Here is a 26413-nt window from a genome sequence, read left to right as displayed (position 1 = left end):
TCTGGGTTCATGGAACTCTGACCAGTAAACTCTCATCTTCCACTGGATCCCCTCAAGTGCTTTCATTTTTATTTGGCAGGCAAACCAGTGGTTCAGGTATAGCAGTCACATGGGAATTGGAAGGTTCCCTGTTCGATCCCTGGGTTGGTGTTAAAGTGTCCCTGAGCAAGGCACTTAACCTCTAACAGTTACAGGTTAAGTGCCTTGCTCAGGGACTTAGAGTCTAACTGCTCCTGGCGAGCAGGTTGGTGACTTGTATTGCATCGGTTCCTCCACTGTGTGTGTGTGTGTGTGTGTGTGTGTGTGTGTGTGTGTGTGTGTGTGTGTGTGTGTGTGTGTGTGTGTGTGTGTGTGTGTGTGTGTGTGTGTGTGTGTGTGTGTGTGTGTGTGTGTGTGTGTGTGTGTGTGTGTGTGTGTGTGTGTGTGTGTGTGTGTGTGTGTGAATGTAATACACATTGGAGCTTTGGAGTCTTTATCCAAAGCGTGGGTGTGCATTTATTCATGTAAAATTGAATATATGGTAAACTATGCATTTATAAAGTACCTTTACGAGTTTACGGTAAATAAAATGTATGAATGCACAATTGACATACAAATGAGTGTCAGAGGCTGAGCAATGTTGCATCAAGATCGGGGTGTGAGTCATCTGCAGGGTGGGGAGCCCTATCATAGCCCAGTCCTTGATTAATTTGTTGTGACCAGTATTTCCTCCAAATATGTCTAAGACCAAAGAACTGTCAATGGTAGCGCAGCAGTATAATTGGGCACTGTCCTAGATGAGAAGCTTAACTTGGGTGCAAGTAGTTTTAATGTGGACATTATAACAAATATTTCATCACTTTTTGTGTCTGTTTCTTATTCTATGGGTTGTTGGTTTGGCAGTGTTAACTTAAGAGTAGACTCATACATACTCCAGTTGTAGGTGATAAGCTATCACCTCAAAAGGTGATAGCTTATCACCTAAAACTGTGATAATGAGTCGAGGCCATCATACTTGCGGTGATGTTCTTAAAGGAAATGTCCTTAAAGGACCTCACTAATTTTTGTCCTACTCAGTCTATATCATGTAAGTGCTGTGGGCAGTTCAGGAATCCGTCCACCAGTGACATAATCAATGGGGAATCCAAGCTAACGGCAGACTTTCTATTCCTGAAAAGTGAAAAAGTCTGGATGGGTTTTCCTCTGAGACACAGACTAAGTAGTAAATATTTTAGGCATTTTATCATGAACATTAGTGAGGACCAATTATATGAAGATAGATTAAAAAGGGTGAAGTGTCCCTTTAAGCATTGAGCCTCCCTCCCTCTGGTTCAGATGTGCAAACCCAGTGCCTGCAAAACCAAGGAGACTCCCACCCAACTTCTAGATCAATCAGTGAACAAGGTGATAGCCCAGAGTGAAAAGGGATATGTCGGTCAATAAAAACAGAGGGACGTGTCAGGGTGACCGCTCACCCATGATAAGCAATTCACTGTTGCGACTCGCGAGTGACGTAATGTAGTTCGAGTGACGTAATGTAGTTTGAGTGACGTAATGCAGTTTTCTAACTTTCGAAAACTACACCGCGGTGATAATCACCTCAAACTGGAGTATGAATAGACCTTTAAGCTCCTTCCACACTGGGGGCGTTTATTTTGTGTTTATTAATTTGAACTGTGTGTCATTATGATTAAGCTGTAGGCTATGCTTGTTGCATTGTTTATTCATCCTACCATCAGTGTGTGTAATGACCTGTAGTTGAGTCTTGAAAATAGGAACAAACCTGGAAATAATGGTCAAGATTACTGGTGCTACCCTTACCCACATAAATGTCATAGACTAACATTCCATGAAAATAGCTGACATATAAACAACGTTGCGTTGTGAGCTTGTAGATCGGTTATTTTCTGTGAAGATATTTGGTGTAGAAGGGGGGGGGGGGGAACGAGGGGGACCAAGTACAAACACCTGGCAGACCCCAGTCAACAAGTGTTTATTAACCTTCAGTGAAGGTTACTTTCAGCACCTGGTCATCTAAAAGGTCATCTAAAAGGCTCACACCATTATTACAGATGCACATTGTCTTTTGACCCAGCTGTTACTGATTTGTTATCGCATTCCTCTTTCTTTCCCACATGATTCAGTCTGGAACGTACAGTATGGATCTTGTTCTGTGTTTGTGTATGGACTTATTGTATGTAAAGCAAATTGCCCCTTGGAGACATTGCCCTCAACAACCAAGACACTTTAATGTGATTTACTGATAGATTAGGTAGCCTACTATATCAATGTTATTCTAATTCATCCCCCCAAATATCAAATATATTTCACTACTGAATTCAAATATCATAACGTGCAGTCACCGTAGAAGACAGCACCCTCATAGGTCTGTCATTTTTGAAAGCTCATTAATATTCATGTATCCTCCTGAGAGAAAACCCAAACAAATTGACACTGGCTGACATCTAAACATAGCCTGGCTGTGCACATTGCATGCAAAATGAATCGGAATTAGAGCAATTTTAGGACTATGACAGGTCTTGATCTTCGTGATTCATGGAATAACTAATCTGTCTGAATGAGGAGTCTGTTAAGGAGACCCCCCTCTGGGGAAAACTCATTGCTCCCCAGACGGTGCTGCTCCCACACGGGGGGGGGGGGGGGACGTTTCGCAGAATGTGCTGATTAACTGCATGTCCTGCATGGCCAGACCGTGTTAACACCTTGTTAGCCAGGTGCCAGTCAGCAGGGATTCATGAAGGCTGTGGGGTGTATGCCTTATTCTATCCTGAGCCAAGGAAGGATCCCAACTTTTTCTACAGTGCTGATTAATTGAAAATGGTGGACCCTATTGTAAACAAGTGTAAGGCTTTATGGTGTCGTCCACAGTTAACAGTTTTTGTATTTATTGAGTTGTGCTTGAAATGTACTGTAATTCTGCAAACTGTTTATAAATACTTCAATCAATCAATGCTCGCAAAACAAACAGAGTAACATTACATTTGTTACAAAAGCTGATTTAGATTCACCGGCACAGTATAATAATAATGTAGGTACTTTTGTGGCTTGCCAACAATGATTATGGTCCAGCGGTTTTGACCGGACACCCAGACACTCTGATGGACAGACCCTCTTATAAATGGCAAAAATCCACGGCGTAACAATGCATGACAGACATATGAATTGACCAACCGCATGACCTCCTGAGACCAGTCACAGACAGTCCAGTATTCCCACACTTTTCTCTGTCAACGCTCACTCGCTCAGACATGCTGCCTTGTGATAAGGACCCTCTCTCTGCATTGCAACTGATGACGTAAGACAATTGGGCTGAATAACGTGAGACCACTTCCTGCTCCTACAGTAACCACAGATGTTGGGGGGAAGGTCAGGAAGAAAGGATGACACATTAAGAAGAAACTGCTGACTCAGTGGAAGGGAATAGAACAGAGTGGAGGAGCAGAATGTAGGTCAGTAGTTCCCAAAATGTTTAGCTCGAGACCCAAAAGAGAAATGAGATCCAAACTAGTGAAAATAGCAGACCTACATAAGCCCAACAAGCCCACAACGAATCTACCTCTTAAACATTTGTTTTCACATTTATTTATAGAAATGAATATTTTGTTTAATTTTTTTCTTTCTTTTAGCCAGGTGCTTGAAAAGCGCCTGGACTTTTAATAATCTATATATTTTTTTATGTAGGATATTTACTCACAACCCATAAAACTTGGTCTGTGACCCAAACATGTGTCTCGACCTAGTGTTTGAGAACCAGTGATCTAGGTTATGTCTTCTCCTGGCCTGATTATCTAGGTCCCAGATAATCACCACCAGATGGTCATCCACCATGCTCTGGCCCAGACTCTGAGTCAGACAACTGTACCTTTTCATCCAAAAGATAATACAAAACCCAACCAAGAAACAAGCAATATTTGCCTACAAACTTAAACAGCAAAAGCAAAAAGTTGCAATCTTACAGATTTACAAGCTCACAACACATCGCCATGTGACACCTTATGAGCTTGTAGAGTATTTTTGCCACACAAGACAAGTATAAAATAGGGCTTATGTGGATATCAAAAGTCGTTAATATGGTAATAGCGTTAAAACCATTTTAGACAACGTATGACTGGAGTATTTTATTGGTCACAAATATGTTTATAATAAGCTTATAAGAGGACACAAGTCTGTTGTTAGATTACATTGCATGAAAGAGAAGGAGAGGGGTGGGGACAATGAATCCCTGACCCAGATGAGAGCTCATGAGGTCACAAGGGCAATGTATTACTTAAGGCAAGACAAGTTTACTTGTACAGCACATTTCAACAACAACAAGGCTATTCAAAAGGCATTACACCAGTGGTTCTCACACCTTTTTATTTCAAAGACCCCTCAATGAAGCCTAAGGGTCCCTGGCTGAGCCCCACTTGAGAACCACTGTTTTGCACAAAACCTTAACCACATGAATCCTAGCATCTCTTTTCTGGCATGTCACAATAGGTGAACATTCAGCAACAACAGCAGATAAACAAGCACACAACATAATACGAGTTATTAGTAGGGCTGCTCTTTTTCACTAAGATATTTGGTACTAGAGGGGGAAATAAAGAGACATTTGAATACATTAAAATTGTTATTAAAGAGTTAAGATAATAGGAAATAAGATGAAATTATACAGTTAGCAATATGAGTATAAAGTATTACATTGAAGCAGAATGAAGTAGTCAAATGTGTCAATGAATGGCAGGTCTTCAGCTTTGATTTAAAAGCACAGATAGTTCTAGACTCCACATTCTCTATAGTTGGAATTGAATGGAACAGTAAGGAGTTCTGACATTTCTCACAGCTGATATTTCATAACTCACTGTTATTCTTGACTGTATATCAATCCTGTGTTATGTTAGCAATGCCATGGCATCTTAATCATTATATGCATGATATAATACAGAAGGACCCATTTTCAACCTTATCTTCATATAATTGGTCTTCACAATAAGCCTCTCCGACCTACTTACTAAGTTGGCATCACGTCTGTCTAATCACTCTACACTACCAGACCTTGACCTTGAGGTTTGGTCATTTCAAACACATGTTTAACGTTTTAGATTTAATTTAGCAAACAATAGCTTCCATTTCAGCATGCTAACTTTCCAGGGAGATAAAGGCTGTAGTTTCTTTTAGCTTGGAATCACCATCGATGATGTCATTGGTAGCCATGTGTCTGAACTGTCAAAAATTGCGCCATATCTTATAATAAGCATTTCAGTATCGTCTGCAAGATGCCTGCCCCTTTCAGTGGCAACACAGATGCCTCATCCTTCCTCAAATAACCCCATCATGTGATCTTATGATAGCTAAGGATAAACATACTAAGCAGTGAAATAGACAGACAGGCATGTATGTGTGAGCATGTATGTGTGAGTTCATGATCTTCAATTGTTGTCAACATTATTGCATTAGTGACCTAGTGTACTTACAGTACATGGCCATGGAGTATTGGGCTATTGCAGGACAGTAGGCCAGGCCAGCCCAGTTAAGCCCAGTTAGCTTAACTGGGCTGGCCTGGCCTACTGTCCTGCAATAGTTCAATACTAGAGGCATAGAAGGGCTTCTGGGACACACACAAGAAAGGACAAGACAGATTACGCAATGCTTACCGTATGTGGTGTCAAGGATTATACAGGTGTCTATGTGCATTTTTTTCCCTCATGTGAATACACAAAGTCAAATCAGAAAAACATTGACCACATTCCAACTCTTGTCACAGGCATAGGTGTCTCTCTGCCTGTCAGATTGGCTGCACGTCCTTATGGCTGCTTGCCTCTCATTGAAAATGAATGACTATGTGGGTCAGTCGCTTTGTCCAGGGGGCACACTTTTTGTATATTCTTCTTTTCTATATCATGATTCATGTATATGTCTGTCTGTCTGTCTATCTCTATGGATATTTGTGTCTACCTTTTTATTGCACATTCTATATATCCAGCCACTAAATTACTCCATATTATACCATATTCTGCACACTCCGCATTGCTGCTATAAGGTTAAAATCCATATAACAGCAATGGGGAGTGTGTACTGTACCTGTCTTTAGTTTCTACACTGTATTATTGTCATCTTCATTAATGCCTGCGCTGCGTGGTGGACATCTCTCTGTCCATCTGTCCGTCTGTCTGTCCCAACCTTGTGACTGCATGGAATGCCTTGAGGCAATATCATGACAATATCATGACATTTGGCACAAACTTCCACTTGGGCTCAACAAGTATGATTTGAGTCCAATGAAGGACTGATTAGAAGGTGATAAACAGAAGATTGACTGTAGATATGGATATAAACTGTAACGTGTTGAGGCAAAGAACACCGCAATGCCGTATTTCTAGTTATATTTTTCTTTCTTTCTTTTTTATTAATATCCAGTATCATTATTGTTATCTTGTAGTTATGTTGCATTGTTATTGCTAGCACAGTCTGTGGAGAATGCCATACTAACATTCCACTGCTTGTACCTGTATGAGTGAGTGACAGTTTGTTTTGTTTTCATTATGTTGGCTGTTTTTATGTGTTTATTATAAGAGGATCACTTTAAAAATAAGCCTTAGGGCTTTCTACTGTTTTTTTTATCGTCTGAGATTTCTTTGTATAGGCCTACATGTTGTTGCACTATTGTGCTCTTTCTTTGATCATCACATAAAATCAATCAATCAATCAAGCAATCCGACAACTTAGCCCTCCGTGTGTGTGTGTGTGTGTGTGTGTGTGTGTGTGTGTGTGTGTGTGTGTGTGTGTGTGTGTGTGTGTGTGTGTGTGTGTGTGTGTGTGTGTGTGTGTGTGTGTGTGTGTGTGTGTGTGCGTGCGCATAACTTTGCCTAAAATAGGCACATTTTCTCTATATAATTTGTGGGATCAGCCATCATAACAGTGTCGACTAGGGTGAGTGCCGACTATGCGTTAGTTGCATTAACATTTTGAATCGAATTAATTCCATCAATAATTAACTTGGTTAACCCTAATAACCAGTAAGAGGGGGGGGGGGGGGGGGCTTTGACATTGGGAGTCAGATCAACATATGGAATGAATTCTGTACTGGCCATATATGGAGCGTGTCTTTATAGGGTTTGATGAGGTAAAATCATGGAATGTCAGAACAAGTCGGCTCCAGTGACGTAGACTCCATGGGGGCGGCGGGGCTCGAGCCCCCATGAGGAATTAGACTTGAATACATCATTACTCTATGGAATATATATATATTCGCCTCGGTCCGTCCCGTTTGTACCGCGCCAGGTCGCGCCGTGACCGTTCGCGCAATTATCGTCTTTGTATGTAATCGCGCCGCTCTAAGTCTGAACGCACCTTAACACCTCTTTTGTCCTGGCCAGGGGGCAGGGGGGTGGACCGCGTTTCCTGTCCACTTGTACACATGCAGATCAGGCATTCAAATGCTAATCAGATGGCTTGTTTTCACTTGCCAGGTAGGGTATGCATAGTCATGTACTCTGCAATAGGCAATCATGGCATTTAAACATGCTCTTCTGTTTATAATCTAAACACTGACACATTTAAAAAGTGTTGCAAATAAGTGTTAAGAACCTAAACCGCTTGGGTTTAGTGTGAGACGAAAGAAAACAACTTTTTTCGCCCCCATGATGATTATAAAAACATTTCGTCTCTGGTCAGCTCCATATATGGAGATCTAAGTGGGGGCAGTGTCTTGAGTGTACACTAGGGTTTGATGATGAGGTATAGGGCCGGGCCTTAATTTTCGGGCCTGTTGAGAACTCTAGTTTTCGCCGGCGCAGCTGCATTAATAACTTTATGACAGGTCCAGTTTAAATGGACATCAGGTATCAGTCAAAAGGGAGACATCGAAGATGAAGGATGGATGGGGAAGGATCAACATATGGAATGTCAGAACAGGTTAATCCATACATGGAGATCTACGGGTTTAAGGTCAGATGTAGAGTTGCTGGCCAATATTGATGACATCAGGGATCTCCAGGTCCATGGGCTTAATTGCGACAGCAGGTCACATTTACTATGACATCAGCGATCTCCATCCCTGATGATGTCAAGAGATACCTGGGCACCATGCATATATGGGGGCTTTCCCTGCATGTATGAGTGATTTTGAGTGATACACTGACGGACAAAAATGTACGATTTTAATATGTATGTATGTATTGTAACATTTAGCACCCTGAGCCGGAGTCGAACCCTGATCTCCAACTCAGTAGACCAGGCAAGCAACAAGCCTGCACGCCAAGAGAACTAGCTCCCTTGGAGGAGCAAGTTGTATAGCCCTGATGTCCCTTCCATATATGTATGCATCATGTAGGCTATGCATGTACGGTATATATGTGTCTAGCGCCTATACTGTGTCTGTATGTTTGTGATCATATACATAATACATGATGAAAACACAATATACAAAACACATAGGCTAAATAACATGTCATGTTATAACACTATGATATGATATGAATATGATAACATGATGATATGATATGATATGATACATACAGTGAGTGTGTGATGGTCCCCTCTTAATGTATGTTCTGACCGGGCACGTGCTTGCCTTATACGGCAGCAGTAATAAACACAGTCTCCTCCGTGTGACCGATAGTTACCTCCTCCTCTCTCCTCGGCTCTCCTCTCCTCTCTCAGCACTGGTATAAAAGCCTGTGGGGGGGGGGGGACAGTTGTGTGTGAAACAGATACAGTTAACAGCTGAGGGAGAGCTGAGAGGGACACGCAAAAGACGGAGAAAGTGTCATTTTTCTTAAGCTTTCTCCTTGACCAAGGGATTACAAATTTATGAGAGCAGGAAAACAACGCTTAAAGGATAACGGTTGGTGAGTACCGGAGTTGTTTGTTTGTTTATGTTTCTTTGTTGTTACCGTGTCATCACTCGTTTCACAAATGAAAACATGCGTTTTTAACATATATCCATGTAGGCCTATACAGCTTAGCTTGAAATCCATTCACCGAGTGTGTTTTAAGACTATTTCCAATAGCCTAGTCTTGATGTTTTTTGGACAAAGCAACAGCTACCATGAGTTATAGAGCCTAATCTTTCATTTTAATTAACGTCGGTCGTAGCCTATAACTGTTGAACAATCACAGTGCTCAATTGCTGTGACATTGAAGGTGGCGTTAAAGCGTTATTTTTTTTTTTACATTATATCGTTATAAGAAGAAAATAAACGCCAGCGAAGCGGTTTGTCTATTTGACCAAAGCATCTGTGGGTCGTTTTCATTGAAGAGCGGAGCTGCGCTGAAAATGACCGACAGTAACCCCGGTTCATTTGGAACAATAGAGGAGCCGCAGACGAAGTTTAGAAGCATTTTCAATGTGTTTATTTCACTGGCTTTATCAACACCGGGTCGCAGGTGAAGAACGATGCTTGTGTGATGAAAAGGAACGAGTTTGTATGACTGTCAAGTGGTTTTTTCGGGTTTTGTTACGATAATTACGATTCCAACGAGGTTGGTGCATGTTTTGCGCTGCAATGTTTGTTTTAAGTGATTATTTTAGTTTTACGTTGGTGTTGAAGTGACAATCGTTTATATTACTGGTCGATTTCATTCATCGTGGTGCACATTTGCGGAATGATAGGCCTATTGATGGGCTATCAAAGCACCATCCACGATCGAATCAAAGTCAATGTAATCAACAGGATATTATTATTTTTATTTAATAGGCTACTGCTTCATGTCAGAATTGATCAGTTTGGTGTTTCCAGTATAGACAATGGTTGAAAGTCCTCGATGTAAATAAATAAATAAATGTGTAATACTGTGTGGCACGTGAGCGAGGTTTTAGTAAACAAGTACAGGAATTGGTCATATTCATGATCTACCACTAGGGGCGCAGTTGGCTTTGCACCATTTAGGCAGCATATAACTCCTTGGTACCACGGTCAAGGAGTTCTATCCACGGTAATTATATCCACGGTGTCCGAGGGTGTCGGTGCTCGCTTGCAAAAAAGCAAAACAAAAAAGATCTCTGAAGCTCAAGCTACCCAGCTTGTAGGTCAAATGCAGTCGTCGTAGCTGTTGTTATTTATCAAGTGATACATAACAAGTGTATTTAGCCTACATCCAACGGTCCACTTCATGATGTAGGCCTATACCTACTAATTAAATGGAACTTTAAATTGTTGATAATCAAAAGGCTATATACAATCTCAAAAATGCACTGCAACATTGCACCTATGTCAATGAGCTTCCATCTCATTTTGCTGCAGTCAGTGCAGTGTTAATATGCAAATATTATTTGGGTAATGGGCTGAGGCCCACGCAAAAAAGGGTTATTGAAGATTGAATGAAATTATGCTTGTAGTGTTCGAAAACATCGGCCTGTTTCCGCTGTAGTTCTTTGGAAACGATCATTATACTGCACATTTACATAGCATTGAGTGACTCACTACGCTGTTCAAACTGATTGCATCAGAGGACTCGGGAGCAAATGTGATCGTTCCCTTTCTTGACACTCCATGTGTTGACAATGCGTTAATTGCTGGTTGATTTGTTTCTCAAAGTGGGGTCCGGTCCGGGGACCCCAGGGGTTCCTCGGGTAGGGGGTGGGAGTGGGTCCGCTGTCTGAACCCAATCCATTTCATTAGCCTAATTAAAGTTAGGCCTACTTCTAAAACATGAATAAAAGCAGTGTCTACAAGAAATCTGGCCTACACACGTTTTACTTACCCAAGTAATTAAGTATCAATACTGGAATGTAGATAGGCTATACTCTCTTACAAGTTAATGTCTGTAATTCGAAATTGAACTTGTGTTCTATAGAATCTAGACTGTTAGACTCCTTCATGTCAAATCACTTGAGCGAGAGGAGAACCATTATGTCTGTGCCAAAGTGTGGGTGTTAAACTGTTTGGAGGTCCAAGTCCCTGTTTGTGTTTTATTGCGACAGTGAAAACATCCATTATTTATTCATGTTTGTATTTAGAATTGAACCATGCAATATTGCACTCACTGACACTGACTGGTTTATAACATTACACACAGTTGCACTGTGTAGGCTAGGCGTTAAAAAAAGTATCCCGAGATTTGTGTTAAAAATGTAAACATTTTAAACATTTTCCAAGATTTTTCAAAAATAGTGGATGTCGATCTGCTGTTTTGAATAGCCAACATATAAAGAGATAAAGTGGTTAAAATGATTGTGACGCTAGATTAACTACTTTTGCTGGGGATCCTGGAACCCCACGAAGGACTACTTTGAGAACCACTGGTGTAGGAGGCTATGATGAAAAGGATATAAGGAAATGCTTCTCAGGTGGTGGATATTATCTAATTATGTAATCATAACTGAAGTTCCTCATCACATTCCTTAATATTTATTTAGCAGCTATTTCTTGATTTTTTCTTCTTCTAATATGATCTGCAGTTACCAAGGGGGAAACAAATGTGAAGTTTAATAATTTGTCACATTGGGACTCAGTACCGACATATCAGGACACAACATTTAATGTTAAAATGCGTAACTTGCTTATTGCTGGCATCTGCCAGTGCCAAGACAGGTCAACAGTTTACTGAATTTTGAAATTCAGGAGAAACCCTCAATACCCTCATTCAGCCTCATGACACTGAGGGTTTCTCATTCTACTTTGTAATACTGGTACATAGACTGGAAATTGAACAGGATTGCTTTGATGATTAAATCAAATTCACCTTCCAAAGCTCAGAAGTTCAGCTCAGAAGTTAGAGCATGCCGGGAATTGCATCGGTTCGATCTCCAGCTCCTCCTACTTGCGTGCCGAAGTGCCCTTGAGCAAGATTTAACCCTTAATCTGCTCCCGATGAGCATGTTGGTGCTTTGCATGGTTTCCTCTGCTGTATGGGTGAATATGTGAAATACGTTGTAAAGCACTTTGGACAAAGGCACTACATAAATGCAGTCCTACATACACCCAGCGGATGGCTGCTCAGATGGTCATGATGAGCTTTTAGAGGTTAATTGTCTTGCTCAGGGACATTTTGTACACTGTGAAATATATACAGGGGCACTGGTCCATTTATTTGTGAACTTTTACCCTACTTCAGTGGAGTGATAATAGTAATGTTTTAGTTGTGAATTTCGGTCTTAACTTGAGTGATGTGTAAATGACCAGTATGGACCTGACTGAATGTTGTGATCAATATTGCACAGGAGGACTATTGAATGAACAGACACATAGACAGCTGCTTTACTTACTGTCACCTTTCTAAGATTCAACAACAGGACATGTTGCTCAAATATGGACATTGCGTGTTGGCAGAAAAGGCCAATGATAAAGGTCTGCGCCACATGCTTCCAATGCAGTTTTTAGACACCCACTCACACCACTCTCACACACACACACACACACACAACGGACACACCGCTACCATCAGCCCACCCACCCACTTACAGTACATTGGTTAAAATACGGTGGTGTGTGTCTTACATCAAGAGTACTTGACTCGTGACCACTTGTTAGTGATCATTACCATAATAATACCGACTGTGCTTGTGCTCCTGGTTGATCTACTACAGGTATGAAGAGTAACTCTCGTTTGTCTTCTGACATTCATGATTATCAGTCATTTCCTTTTTTAAATTTGTATTGGTTACTGTCCCGTGTGATTCAATAAACCCGGTTTTCTAGTTTGAATCGTGGTGGTGGTGATTTTGCATTTAGTCTGTCGGGTGGAAGCCAAAACTGTCCAAAACTACTTTTCAGGATTGAAATTCATTTTCAAATATAGCAAAAGTAGCAGATCTACAAGCTTGTGGATCTGGTTCTTAGTAACTATATATTTTGTCCTACAGCTGACTTTCTGTATTTGTATCCAGTTGTTGTTGTTTTGGTCATTTTATGGCATTATCCCTTTTGTCAAACAAAATAAGTTAATGTTTGTCTAAAGTCTAAACTTGGAAGTAGCAAAGTTTGAGGGAGTCAGTCAAAAAGTGTGTCACTAACAAACAACTCTCATCTCGTTAGATTAGCTGGAGATTTGCTGACCTTGTTTTGAGTTTCGTTTTTGTGTGTGTTTATTTTTTCTTCCTGCAAGCCAACACCATTTTATATTTAGTTAGTTGATCCCATCTCATCTTTGTGACTTTGTGAGGTCTGTTGTACATTATGAGGTCCATATTTTGGGGAACAAATATAATGATTTAAAAACTATGAATAGGCCTAATCATTTTTCCCCCCTTTTATTTTCAAAAAAACGATCTAGAAGCATAGATCAACTATTTTTGTTATATGTTCTACTACAAAGTATATAGGGGATTCAGTGTCTAATGGTGACTGATCTTTGTTTCACAGTTGGGAGCTGCCGGCAGCAGTCCAGTGAGGTTGCGACATGGCAGTCTCTACTCAGCTGGGCTTACTGCTGTGGAAGAACTTCACCTACCGGCGGAGACAGACTGTAAGTCACAGAAGGGATTATTATTATCATTCAGTATCTCTCATATGTGATGACACTTTACATTTTGGCAGTGAATAATCTCTGCCGTTCAGCGATTGGTGAAGGAATGGAATCAACCAATAAAAGCCAGTAAAGAGATCTAGGCCATCAACACATGCTTTGATCATTGGCTCTCAAAATGGGGCCCAGGGTTCCTTGATGTACGGCTCCATTTGGTTCCATATGTACACTCTCAGTATGGGTGTCCTTGAAATTAAAGACTTTTAGAACCACTGGCTTTGATGATGAATCACATTTACCACTTACAGTGACTACTACTGACTAGCCATGGTAATATCATCAGTCCTTAACACGTGGTAATATCATCAGTCCTTAACACGTGGTAATATCATCAGTCCTTAACACGTGGTAATTTTTTCAATACGCATAGCTTCAACGGGAAGGCAAAGACTTACAATAGAAACAATTCAGGTCAACCATTGAGAGTGGAAACCACACAGAATTCATGTGAGCATTGTGAGCCGGTCAAACATAATGACACATCGATATGTGGGTGGCTAGCTACACTACACTCACTGTCTACAGTGGTTTCTGCTTTTACAGAATCAAGTCACATCAAGCCACACACATAGACACAACACTACTACACCGGATTTGGTTGATGATATAGAATTGTCAATAGCAATGTTGTATATTTAAATATTTCTTAACCACTTGAATCCTATAGTGTCCCTATTCGGGGCCAAACAAAAATAGCAGATCTACAAGCGTATATTAACTGAGGGAAATACTAGCAGATATACAGAATTCGGTTGGACCCGGTCAACAAACTGTATAGGGTTCAAGTTGTTGAGACAAAGACTTATTATTGACTTTTTATACACACACACTGTGTAGATGTGATTGAGGCTAGAACAAATCCAGTCCTATAATTTCCCAGTGGTCTACTCTAGAGTTTACTTTTAAGTCCATACACAAAGTTATCAATTACTGCTTCACTGCTCTCTCTCTTTCTCTCGCTCTCGCTCTCTCTCGCTCTCGCTCTCTCGTACACATGCTCAATTAACCCATATATAACAGACTCAAATGTGGGATTACTGTGTACAAAAGACAACAGCTGAACACCCCACCACATGTGCAAGCTAGTGACCCAGTTCTTCTATGTCAGAAGAGCTCAGCTGGTGGTCTTAGAGGTTTAGATGCCATTTGCAAAAGTTGCATCTGTTTTATATCTTCAGTTTTGAGCAGATCCAACGCAGACATCTTCTCTCTTGTGAAAATATTTCCTGCATCTACACATCCAGTTGGCTGTTGGTTGTTAATTTTTCATTTTGTATTTATTAAAGGCTAACTACTACCTGACTTAAAAATGTATAACATTGATGGCTTATCTGGGAGAAAGATACCCATAAGTAGCATAGCTACTGGACATTATAGCTGTCTACTATCTGTCTACTACTGTAGCTATGTTATGAGATGATCAACAAGGCTTTTTAAATTATTATTTTGGAAACCCAATGGAAGTTCATATGAATCGGAATGTTCACTGAAAATATAAAATCTTCAAGCTCACACACGTGACACAATTGACTTGTTAGCTTTTAGGCCCAAACCACACCAATGATTCCCCATGCAACTCCTTGCAACCAAACGGTTGTGAGTAGTTGCATATAGTTGCGTGTTTGCAGCACCACCACCACACAACAAAGTGTATAATTCAGGCTTTATTGTTGTCAGTTTGAAGCCATCTGATACATGTAGGTGTTTTAAAAGCCAACAGAAAGAAGAAGGAAAAACTGTCCGTCCTTTAAGGACGCCGCTCTGCGCTGTCTCTCATGGCGTTTTTACAGACTGCTGTCTCCCCTTCACACCATCTTCCTCTCATGCCTCTTCTCTTGTGCTTTGTCCTCCTCACAGACCCAGCTACTGATCGAGATCGTCTGGCCTCTGTTCATCTTTTTCATCCTCATCTCCGTACGGATGCACTACCCTCCCTACGAACAGCACGAATGTAAGTCTTACAGATTGTCTTACAGATTTAAGCTTTATTGTAGGCTCTCAGCTCCCTTTATTTTCTTAACAACAGAGTATTGTTGCGCTTTTGTTTTTGTTATTTAATGGAGTGCCTGATTACATTGCTGCAGTAACAACATTGGATGGATCCATAGATGGATGATACTTGGAACAGTAGTGCATGGACTCTACAGTATATTAAGCCTTAATTCAATTAATTAAATTGCTTATAAATCAATTCATTCATATACACATATCTCAGTCTAAAGTAGGGGGCAGGGTTAATAACAGTAAAGACATCTGTTCTTTCTGGAGACAGATGGTATGAAAACATTGTCATCATTAAATGAAGACCCATTAGCGAAAGAACCTTTCATAATTTGATCACGCAAACTAACAAAAAGGAGAAATGTATAGTTTCCTCAAAAGGACCACGTGGGTGCTCCTATTAGTGTCAACGCACTCTTTCACAAAGGACTCTTAAAGTACTCGGTTGTTCTTTATCACGTGTATCCTTGTGTTCTAATCTCGAAAGTACACAGTTCTGTGAATGGCACGGATTTCACACAGAATGGAGGACAAACAGCCATCCGGTGCCTCTTCCTCCTTAGTTACTGGAAGAGAGTGTTTTGTCCTCCGAAGGTCCTGTGAAAGAACAACAAGTACAACGCAGATAGATAAACCTGACCAGTCACCACGACAAGGGCAGCTTATGCTTTTGCCGTAAAGAAAGTGGAAAGCACTATACTAGGCCTGAGTTATATAAAGAAAAAGAAGAAGGAGGAGGGGAAAAAAGCAATTTAATTTGAAAGGTGCTTCAGATACTAGACTGGCTGGGCATAGAATTGTACAGGATATACCAAAATAAATATCCTTGTTTCTATATCTTTCAAACAAAATGTAATGTAATCAAGAAGTTTAAACGGGGTTTGTCCTTTTTTTGTTAAATTAACTTCAAATTCGGCTTTCTGTTTTTACTTACCATTTTAGTAACGTTTACTTCTCTGTGTCTGACTATTATTTATTTCTCAACACCTCATCCCATTTTGTATTTAACCCACAAAATAAAGTTATGACATGAAAAACATGTTTCCAAATAGACCCTTTTAACTCTGAGAGTTATGGGGGTCTTTGAAATGAAAAATAAATAAATAAATAAGAAGTTTGAGTGAATACTACTGTGAATATAATCTATCCTAAAATGCAAGTTCTCTCACTTTAATCAGATGACACATAATACTGTAACACATTCATATAATATCTTGGATGCTATATCAAGGTGTTTGTTCGATGGCGGCTGTCAGTAGTTGGTCACTGGGCTATAGTAGGCTTGCCATATTTCTCTGTGAACCCATCGTTACGTTTACTGGAGGCAGCTGACCAGCTCAGCGGTCAGCTGGCGGATTTGATTATCTCATGTGAGTTCCCCATGGTGGCTTAGGCCCCCTGCTTGCAAACACAAGACCCACGCATGCACAATAACCAAGGTCCAAACTGCCACCATTTTGACTTCACTCATGTCCATTTTGTTGACCACATTAGAGACCAGAAACTGTATCACAAGTTGATGTCAGGCCAACCTCCAGACCACCCATCTCTCCTCTAATCCTTATCACATTCACTTTGATAGTAAACACACTGTAAACAGTAGCAGAGTCATTCGTTGATAAGACAGCTGTAAAGATAAAGTTTTAGGGTCAGCCAAAAGATGAATGGTGTAAATCCACTGGTAATGGACCACATTGGCATGGAATATGGAGCCAGTGTTCATTTATGTAGAATGATGTTCTGTACATTTCTCAGTCATTTAAGTCAGTGGTTCTCAAATTGGCGTCCAGGGACCCTCAGCACCTGTGTACACTCTCAGAGTTACAGGAGTCCTTGATATTAAAACGCTTGAGAACCACTGGTTTAAGTAAATCTTTGAGACATATTCCATGCAGTGCTGTATTCTGAGACACATTAGCTGTAGAGTGACTGTTGCCAAAGACATCTTGACCGTTATTGAGCTCATCTGGGACACTCATTTACAGCCCTCATCATTGTCTACTTGTCAAGGGCCAAGAGTGCAAAAACGAAACTAACCAGCAATCACTGAGACAAAGACAAGATCCAAAGATGAAACTGAAGCATGGTAAAATTGATAACTAGCAGGCTAAAACAGGGAGGCGGCCTTTTTTCCGTCAGCATTCTAGCCGACGGGGCAACGATCCGATCCGCAGCGGGGGGACATCTCGCTGCGATGCGAAAAAGCGATGGTCCGACATGCGCTGCTCCCGTGCTTGCGGTTAGGGTTAGGTTAGGATTGAGGTTTCGGATCAATATGCTGTCGGAAAAAAGACCTGCACCCGCTAAAACAAGACCCGTCACTGGGACTCTTGCTTGGTAATTCTGACCTGTATACTTTCCCCTCTTTCTTTTTCTAGGCCATTTCCCCAACAAGGCCATGCCCTCGGCAGGCACCCTGCCATGGGTACAGGGTATCATCTGCAATGCAAACAACCCCTGCTTCCGTCATCCCACCCCAGGAGAGAGTCCTGGAGTGGTGGGAAACTTCAACGATTCAATGTGAGTGTCCGATATTCCTCCAATACACACTGCACCCAGTTCACCGGTTTGCCCTTTAGTAGAACTGAGTGAATTCATAGAATTCATAGCTTGAAATAAATCACCAAGCAACAGATGTTGTATCAATTTCTCTGATAAATGCATCAAGTATGATATTTGTGAATTTCAGTTGCAGTTTGGAAAGTTGTTTACAGTATATCTGATCCTGTTTCCAGTCATTTCATTAATTAGCTTTTGTCGTTCTCATCAGCGTCTCTCGTCTGTTCATCGATGTGAAGAAGATACTGTTGTACAGTCAGAACGATAAGAGCTTTGAGGGGTTCAAAGGTCTGGTGAGGGCGCTCAGGAAACTGCAGAAGAATGCACCAGGTAAGAACGAAAGTATACACACTACTAATCTTGCAATCTCCTATGGAAAACAACACACATACTGTTGCTTTGTGTTCATGTATACCAGCTCAGCGGCCTCGTAAGCGAGTGTCCGCACTGGAACTGGCACTCAGCATCAAGGATTGGATTGCCAGGTTAAATCCTTGTGACCTACTAGTGTCATGTCCAGAGGGTGTATCTGTACATCAAGCTGCCTCGTGCTGCAGAAACAGGAGATGTGTCCGGGAACCGTTGGTCCCCAAGGCTACTACCTTCCTTAATCTTACTTTGTCTTCTTTACAAGCAATGACAACACCAGAAATGGTGCTCTCAGTATGACATGAAGATTGTTTACTGAACATTCTGACCTGTATTTTATCACATCTGTTCCTATTTGTTTGACCTTTTATACAGTATTGCTTTAAGACATTGTGCAGCACAGCCAGACTGCACCATGGGATGTAATTAATCCTGACAAAGTTTATGGGAGGACGTGGATCTGTGATCGTGCAAATGCAACCATGCCCACCGGCGTGCTCTCCCACACACACACACACACACACACACACACACACACACACACAGCTTTACTATTTTAGGGTCATGTTTAAAGGGTGCTAGCTGGCTCTGCTGAGGCAGGCAGAATTAGATATCTTAATGAATATCGTCTCCTCAAATTGTTTAGGAACCAAAATGGACCCTTATGTGTCTGTAACGAGAGTGTACAACTGGAACGATGTTCCATTTGTACACCCTCAGAGTTAAATTAACACTGACGCTACTACAGTGTAGTGTTGATTGGGTTCCCACAGATTAAAAATAAAGAAAAAAGAAAAAAACATCACATGGGGAATTGTGGCCGGATGCAAATCAAACTGGGGGCCCTTGGTTGAGGAGAATCACAACAAAAGTATTTGCTTGGAGATGGGTGTCTGTGGGCCGGTATGTGTCAATGTGTGGGGGTCCTTGGTGATGGGGGTCTGTGGGCCGGTATGTGTCAATGTGTGGGGGTCTGTGGGCCGATATATGTCAATGTGTGGGGGTCTGTGGGCCGATATATGTCAATGTGTGGGGGTCCTTGGCAGGACAACCACTTTAGCCTTCAGTGTCTGAAGGCTAAACATGGACTGCAGACACGGAGGGAGTGACCTCTGCCTTCCTTATCGCTCACTGCCAGGCAGTCCTGGGCTGATTGCCCTGCATCTCTCTCGCTCTCTCTCCCCCCCCCCCCCCCCCCCCCCCCCCCCCCCATCTTCATACCACCCTAAGCAACAGGATACAGATCTCAACGACCGGGCATTTAAACTAGACTGTTTTTTTTGTGTGTGTGTGCGTGCGTGTGGGGGGGGGTGTACTCTGTGGCTGGAATTTTTCTACTTCCTGTTTACACTATCGGGTCACATACCCAAGCATTATCAGATTACAGATAACTGTACACTGCCAGCTGTGGAATATATATATTGTTAGGATGGTGAACTGTGGTGTGGCAGACTGGCAGTTTACTTCTACTGATCTACATGGAGCAGGAATCAGAGCATCAGGGTGCCCTTCAATGGTTCAGATCGCAGAAAGGTCATCCTTCTACAGTGACAGCGCCTTGATTTCTCACTCTACTCTTTGACTTGACTTAACTCATTTAGGCCTGACATCGAAATTTAAAATATCTCTTCTTAATCCTGACAGTTTTCCGAAATACCATCAGTGGTGCTCAATGTTTCATGTCGAGGACCCCAAAAATGATATGTAATTCGCCACAGACCGCCATCTGAAAATATGTTGTTCCAGGAACTGGAACAACACTCGGTGCGCTACTTTAAAATGTAGATCTACAAGCTCTGTGTGTGTGTGTGTGTGTGTGTGTGTGTGTGTGTGTGTGTGTGTGTAATCAATCCATGGTAGATTCTTTGTAGGCTACTGCAGTCTGATCAATTTGTGATGCAGTTCTGTATCCGTGTTGACATGTGTGAGTTAATTTCTGTGAATTGGACGATTCACTGCTCTAATTAGAACAGATTAACAGATGGGTTTGATCCCTCACCCCCACCTCGACCCTGATTAACAGGCCTTTTTAATTGTTTTGTCTGTAGTTATGCAATGGCGCCTATGAAAGCATGTCATATGATGTTTTGCCTTTGTTTCTTTGGTCTAAGGAGAATATCACCGAAGGACATCAGTAGAGATAATAATATTTATAATCTTAAAATTCACGACCTTGCCCCCACATTCATCCAGAATGTATGACCTCTCCTGTTCGTACCCCTAGGGAGGAACTCGTCATTTTGTTTTTTACGTAAGATGTCCTCCCCTTGTGGCCCTTTCCTCTGTGTTCCTTCCAGCTGTGTGATGTTTGTTAGTAAACTGGGACATTGTTAGACCTCTGTATCTTATCTGCCATCTTTGGTTCGTTCCAGCCTAATCGTGCGGCAGACTGAACAAATAAAAACGAAATGTACGAGTGTGGCAAAGGAAACCAATGTGTATATATGTCCACTTAAGCTTAACAACGCATTTATGCTCTCCCTTGCCATTGAGTGTTTAAAATGTAGTGTTCACTTGCAGTATATATTCTACTTGATTTTAAACCGCACAAGGGAATACACTGGTGGACAGCTGGCAGAAATATGACATAGAAATCCACACTCTTGGCTTGAACAAAGAGCTCATTAGACCGGAGACGCTTCAGAAATAGCCTCTCCCGTCTATAAATGGTGCAGATCAAAGTGAGTGGGGCACCTCGCGTGTCAGTTAATAATTCATACTAGTCCATACCCGGTGATGTGTGCAGTCAAAAGTATTTGCAGCTTGTGGGTTATGCACAATATAGCCTATAGGCTTAGTTAAACTTTAAGAGACCAAGTTTGTTGCGGTCTTGCACGTTAATAATGGCATTGATTGAGGACAGCTGGTGAGACAGACAGTCTGCGGCCACTGGTTGGGACCGTGATATAAGAGTACATCCCATAGCCAGAGGAGCGTAACCATGACAACAGACCCTGTGGCTGTGCATGCGCAGTAATGGCAAAAACTGCGGTCATAGAGCTATAACAGAGTTCCTAAAAAAACGCTAATGAACAGCTTGAATTAGGGCTGAAGTGTAAATCTAGCTTCCTCCCGGTCTGAATCTGAATAATGCTAATGGTCAATTTTGTGTGCGAGTTGAGATCAATTGCACAAGCCAGTGAGGAGATGAATTCGGAAGAGAGAGTGACACTGCCTTCCCTTAATTATAATAGGATATCCGCAGGGTCAGAAGATTTTCTTTGTTGTTTCTTTTAAACAGGATAGGTCCCACTGAGAGAGTCCTGCCGGCGGCCAAGACAGGCGACACGACAGAACAAAACTATATGTTGACACTGAGACAAAACAAAAACAGTCAATACAAGTCAACACCCCAAAGAACAAAGTACAGTACAAGCCACGCATACAACAAATAGTTTAAGCACTAGTCAGTGATTCTGTCTCAAAAGTGACCATTGAAATAACATTGTGTGGCCTATCCTCAGAATGATAATATACTTGGACTTATCAGCACTGTGGATGAGATTTACAGAGCCCACGGTGAGAGATAAGTCTGTCAATGATACAGCAGATAGATCAGTGATTACGTGGCTCATAGTACAGGAGGCCTTATTTGATAGTGAACGGTTTGGGAATGAGAGGGCAGATGGATGCCAATAGATAGAATGAACGTTTATCCAGGGTTGAGAGGGAAGAGAACGTTTAAAATTACATATCATAGCATTGTCAAATTGGAACATTCCATTGGATCTAAATGTAACTATGCAGCTATGCGTTGTATTCTATATGACATTAACCACTGACCAAATTGTGGGTAAATCTGGTTGCTACTGTGTTATAAAATAAATAATATGTGAAAAAGGCTGTGATTATACCATGGCTATGTGACATGTTTTGATCATGACATAATATTCTTATAGTTTTGTTGTTTTTTTAAGCCACAGTTTCTTTATTTCACTCTTTTGTTCTTTTTTTTTTTGCGGGGGGGGTGCCTTTGAATAGTGTCGTTTGTGTCTTCTCTGAAGATGATAGAGAGCACATAATTATGGGGCACATTTATTTTATTTGAGCCTTTCTTGGTGAAATGCTAAATGTCTTGGTGACATTTAGAGTAGACTGGTGGGATCGTTACAAAGACTCCATTTGATGACGTGTGTGTGTGTGTGTGTGTGTGTGTGTGTGTGTGTGTGTGTGTGTGTGTGTGTGTGTGTGTGTGTGTGTGTGTGTGTGTGTGTGTGTGTGTGTGTGTGTGTGTGTGTGTGTGTGTGTGTGTGTGTGTGTGTGTGTTTGCTGAAAGGCACAGGGGGGAGCGCACACTCTGAAGTGGAGGCTTTGAAACCCAACATTTCATGTGACACAGACAAATGCCATTTTTATTTTTTGCCAATTTTAACCCTATCCCATGATACCAGCATACGCACGCACGCACGCACACATGCCATGGCAGTATATAGGGCCCACTAATCGGCAGCTCACACAGTGGTGCTGAGGCTGGTGTGGCTGCTGCTGACTGGGTAAGATTCCGGTTAGACAGGAATAGAATAGCCACGGCTCAGCAGTCATCCTCGCATGTATAGACGCGTATAACGGGCCCTCCCTTTTTAGCCAGCCGGCACGAAGATTGTCAAGACACACAGGAATGAAAGAGCCTGGCCCTGCACGCATGCTGACCTACTCGCACGCACGCAGGCACACAGGCGCACACACGCACGCACACACACACACACACACACACATACACGCACCAACAGACAATGTGCTGCTTCCAGTAAAAGATTGCTGGTGTTGCGATGAGGTGTACCACATACTGTCAAGTTTGTGTCCACCGGAGTGCATGAATAGAATCTTTGTAGTGTGAATGTGAGCATAACTACAGCAGGGTCAGATTAGGCCCTGTGTTCCCTCATCCCTGCAGTCCTGTGTTATGTTCGTATTTACCGAACGTACCGACACAATGAGGTAACATTAGTGTTATTTTCATATGTACAGTACAGTCCTGTGTTATGTTCGTATTTACCGAACGTACCGACACAATGAGGTAACATTAGTGCTCCTCTGTTACTCCAGGTTATCCTGCTTATTCCCAATGGCCCCAGGCTGCAAATGTGTCATGGGAGATGTAGTTTCCTCCCGTGGGGAGGCTGATTAGACCTCATTAACACTCCCTGGTTGTTCCACCGTGGCAACCTGGGGTTGCATAATGTCACACGCGCACACGCACGCACGCACGCACACACACACACACACACACACACACACACACACACACTGGTGGACCAGTATTTGGATCGGTGTGGAACGCACGACAGTAACCCCAACTGAGTGCAAACTGCTGAGTTGAAAAGAGAACATTATGTAGTTGCGTGAGTGCGTGCATGGCGTGCGTGCGTGCGTGTGTGTGTGTGCGTCTGTGTGCGTGCGTGCGTGTGTGTGTGTGTGTGTGTGTGTGTGTTTTGACCACAGCACTGACTCAAACTGGTTTTCAGTGCTGGTTTGACTCCCTCGGAATGTTGAATACAGAAGCAGCACAAACAAGCGGGTGTCAGTCATGAAGTCGTCTTTATCTAATGAAGTCATTGGATTGGGAAGGAATCATAATGGATTGTTTTCTTTGCATTATTTCTCTGTTGTTGGTTTCTATGTAAACAACGCTTTAATTAAATTCATTTGTGGTGAAGTTCATGGCCGGTCTTTGTTGAAACACTGTCATAGCTCTTAAATCTACAATGTGTAACATTTAATTTAATTTAAATAAGTCCCAGGCTTGTAGCTTTATATATGTGCTTCCTGCTGAACTGGGATCAAATCCCAGTCCACCAGACACTCCAGACACTCTTGCCATTCTTGTTGTCCCCTCTCTATTAAGAAATATGTTTAAAATCTCATCTTTACTCAACCCATTCTTCTACATATGTTCTACACAGATTTCCTTGAAGGGGTTGTTTGAGTTTGAATCTTTATTTCGGTCATTTTTACAAAACAGATAAACAAAATAGGTTTAAGCAAATTACATTGCTCAATTTACATTAGTTAGTCAACGCAGTGACTAGTTCTAACCGAAAAGGTATGGGCTGAAGCATAAAGCTTATTTTGCCCACCTTTTTATATAATACAAATAATAATAGTAATAATAATAGTCTGTGATCATTAATCACAGTAGCATAATTTATGAAAAACACAAATGAAAAAAGAGTAATATCATAGAAATATTACTAAAACAGAAAAGGAAAAAGAAATATAACAAAAGTAAACAAGATGTTGATTTACGTTTGTCCTTGTATGAATATAAATATAAATATAATTATAATTATAAATAGATTTCTACATATAAAGTGTCTATGCATGAAAATGTATACATATTTGTTTTTATTTTTTACAAATATATACAGCCATACACCCATTCAACAGTTTTCTCATTTTGTTTGTTCTGCTGCTATATATGTATCAATTATCTTTGCTTTAAATAATTTCTTATATGTTTGTATTGAATTTGACATTTTAAGCTCGTTATCTAATGAGTTCCACAACTTTACTCCTATCACAGTTCCAAATGTCTCAGAGTTATGGGGTCCTTGAATAATAAATAAAAATAAGTTCTGTTCTACATGCCTGCATGTGGTGTTCTGAACATTGGCGTGCCCTGTTTAACGTCGCCTCTCTGTCTGTGTCATGTTACAGGATTCAAGTTGAAGGACTTCTTGAAAGACAACGAAACCTTGTCCCACTTCCTCCACCACAACGCCTCGCTTCCCCATCACGCCATGAGACAGATCGTAGAGGCTGACGTAAATCTGGAAAAGGTAAAGAAATTCTGCGAGTTTCTGATGCATGCATACGTCACAGTGACCAGACGAGAGCAGCGCTGCCCACCCTGTGAGCTGCATGGGGCCCACTGGTGAGTCCTCACAGTGACCAGACTAGAGCAGCGCTGCCCACCCTGTGAGCTGCATGGGGCCCACTGGTGAGTCCTCACAGTGACCAGACTAGAGCAGCGCTGCCCACCCTGTGAGCTGCATGGGGCCCACTGGTGAGTCCTCACAGTGACCAGACTAGAGCAGCGCTGCCCACCCTGTGAGCTGGGTCAAATCCCCATGGCTGGCTTGAGGGGCGGGTTAAGGATGGTGCTATAACAAAATGTGTCCCTTTCCTCACCCCTCTCTCGTTGCTCATGTTGTGTCGTTGTTATTGATGGGGTATTACTATTTCATGCTATGATGGTACATTTGCACGAGAGCAGAATTTGTCCTCTGCGTTTTACCCATCCTAACTATTAGGAACAGTGTTGACCATCCTAACTATTAGGAACAGTGTTTTGCCCATCCTAACTAGGAACAGTTTTGCCCATCTTAACTATTAGGAACAGTGTTTTGCCCATCCTAACTAGGAACAGTTTTGCCCATCTTAACTATTGGGAACAGTGTTTTGCCCATCCTAACTAGGAACAGTTTTGCCCATCCTAACTAATAGGAACAGTGTTTTGCCCATCCTAACTAGGAACAGTTTTGCCCATCCTAACTATTAGGAACAGTGTTTTGCCCATCCTAACTAGGAACAGTTTTGCCCATCCTAACTATTAGGAACAGTGTTTTGCCCATCCTAACTAGGAACAGTTTTGCCCATCCTAACTATTAGGAACAGTGGCAGCCATTGATACAGCACCTGGGAAGCAGTTAGGGGGTCAACCACTTCAACCCTGGATGATTAGTCAAATGGGCCTGAACTGACACTGTACTACTTGGTGTCACCTTTCCTGTCAGATTTCCTTTCTCTTTTCCTTTCTCTGTATTTGGTATATGGCACTCCTTTCCTCTTCCTCCCCCCTCCCCCTCCTCTTCTCATTTGTTTGCGCTGGTCGCTGCTCCTCTGGCGGGCTGTTTTGGTCACATGACTAAACCCTCCCCCTGACGTCTCTCCTCACGTGCAGAGAGTGGGTCTCAGTCTCAGACACCCAACGCACGCGTGTCACAGTAAATGCACACGCGCGCACGGACACACACACACACACGCACACACGCACACGAGGGAGAGAGAGAGCAGTTTATCTGCTTTGATTGAA

At 41.8% G+C, this 26413-nt stretch overlaps 1 protein-coding gene across 2 annotated transcripts in view; it reads left to right on the top strand.

The window, feature by feature from the left end:
• The first annotated feature begins 8694 nt into the window (after positions 1–8694).
• LOC308312694 (phospholipid-transporting ATPase ABCA1-like) overlaps positions 8695–26413 on the top strand; it is a 58385-nt gene continuing 40666 nt past the window's right edge. For both annotated transcript variants that reach the window (XM_080759379.1, XM_080759378.1), the window contains exons 1-6: positions 8695–8831; positions 13287–13389; positions 15307–15400; positions 17829–17970; positions 18221–18339; positions 25036–25157. In XM_080759379.1, the coding sequence (XP_080615505.1) occupies positions 13324–13389; positions 15307–15400; positions 17829–17970; positions 18221–18339; positions 25036–25157 (543 nt within the window). In that variant the 5' untranslated portion in view covers positions 8695–8831; positions 13287–13323. The remainder of the gene's footprint in view (positions 8832–13286; positions 13390–15306; positions 15401–17828; positions 17971–18220; positions 18340–25035; positions 25158–26413) is intronic.

The sequence above is a fragment of the Protomyctophum bolini genome (assembly GCF_963924005.1).
Source record: "Protomyctophum bolini genome assembly, chromosome: 3".
Taxonomy (NCBI): Eukaryota; Metazoa; Chordata; class Actinopteri; order Myctophiformes; family Myctophidae; genus Protomyctophum; species Protomyctophum bolini.
The sequence above is the reverse complement of the archived record's forward strand: the minus strand, read 5'-3'. Positions and strand labels throughout refer to the sequence as shown.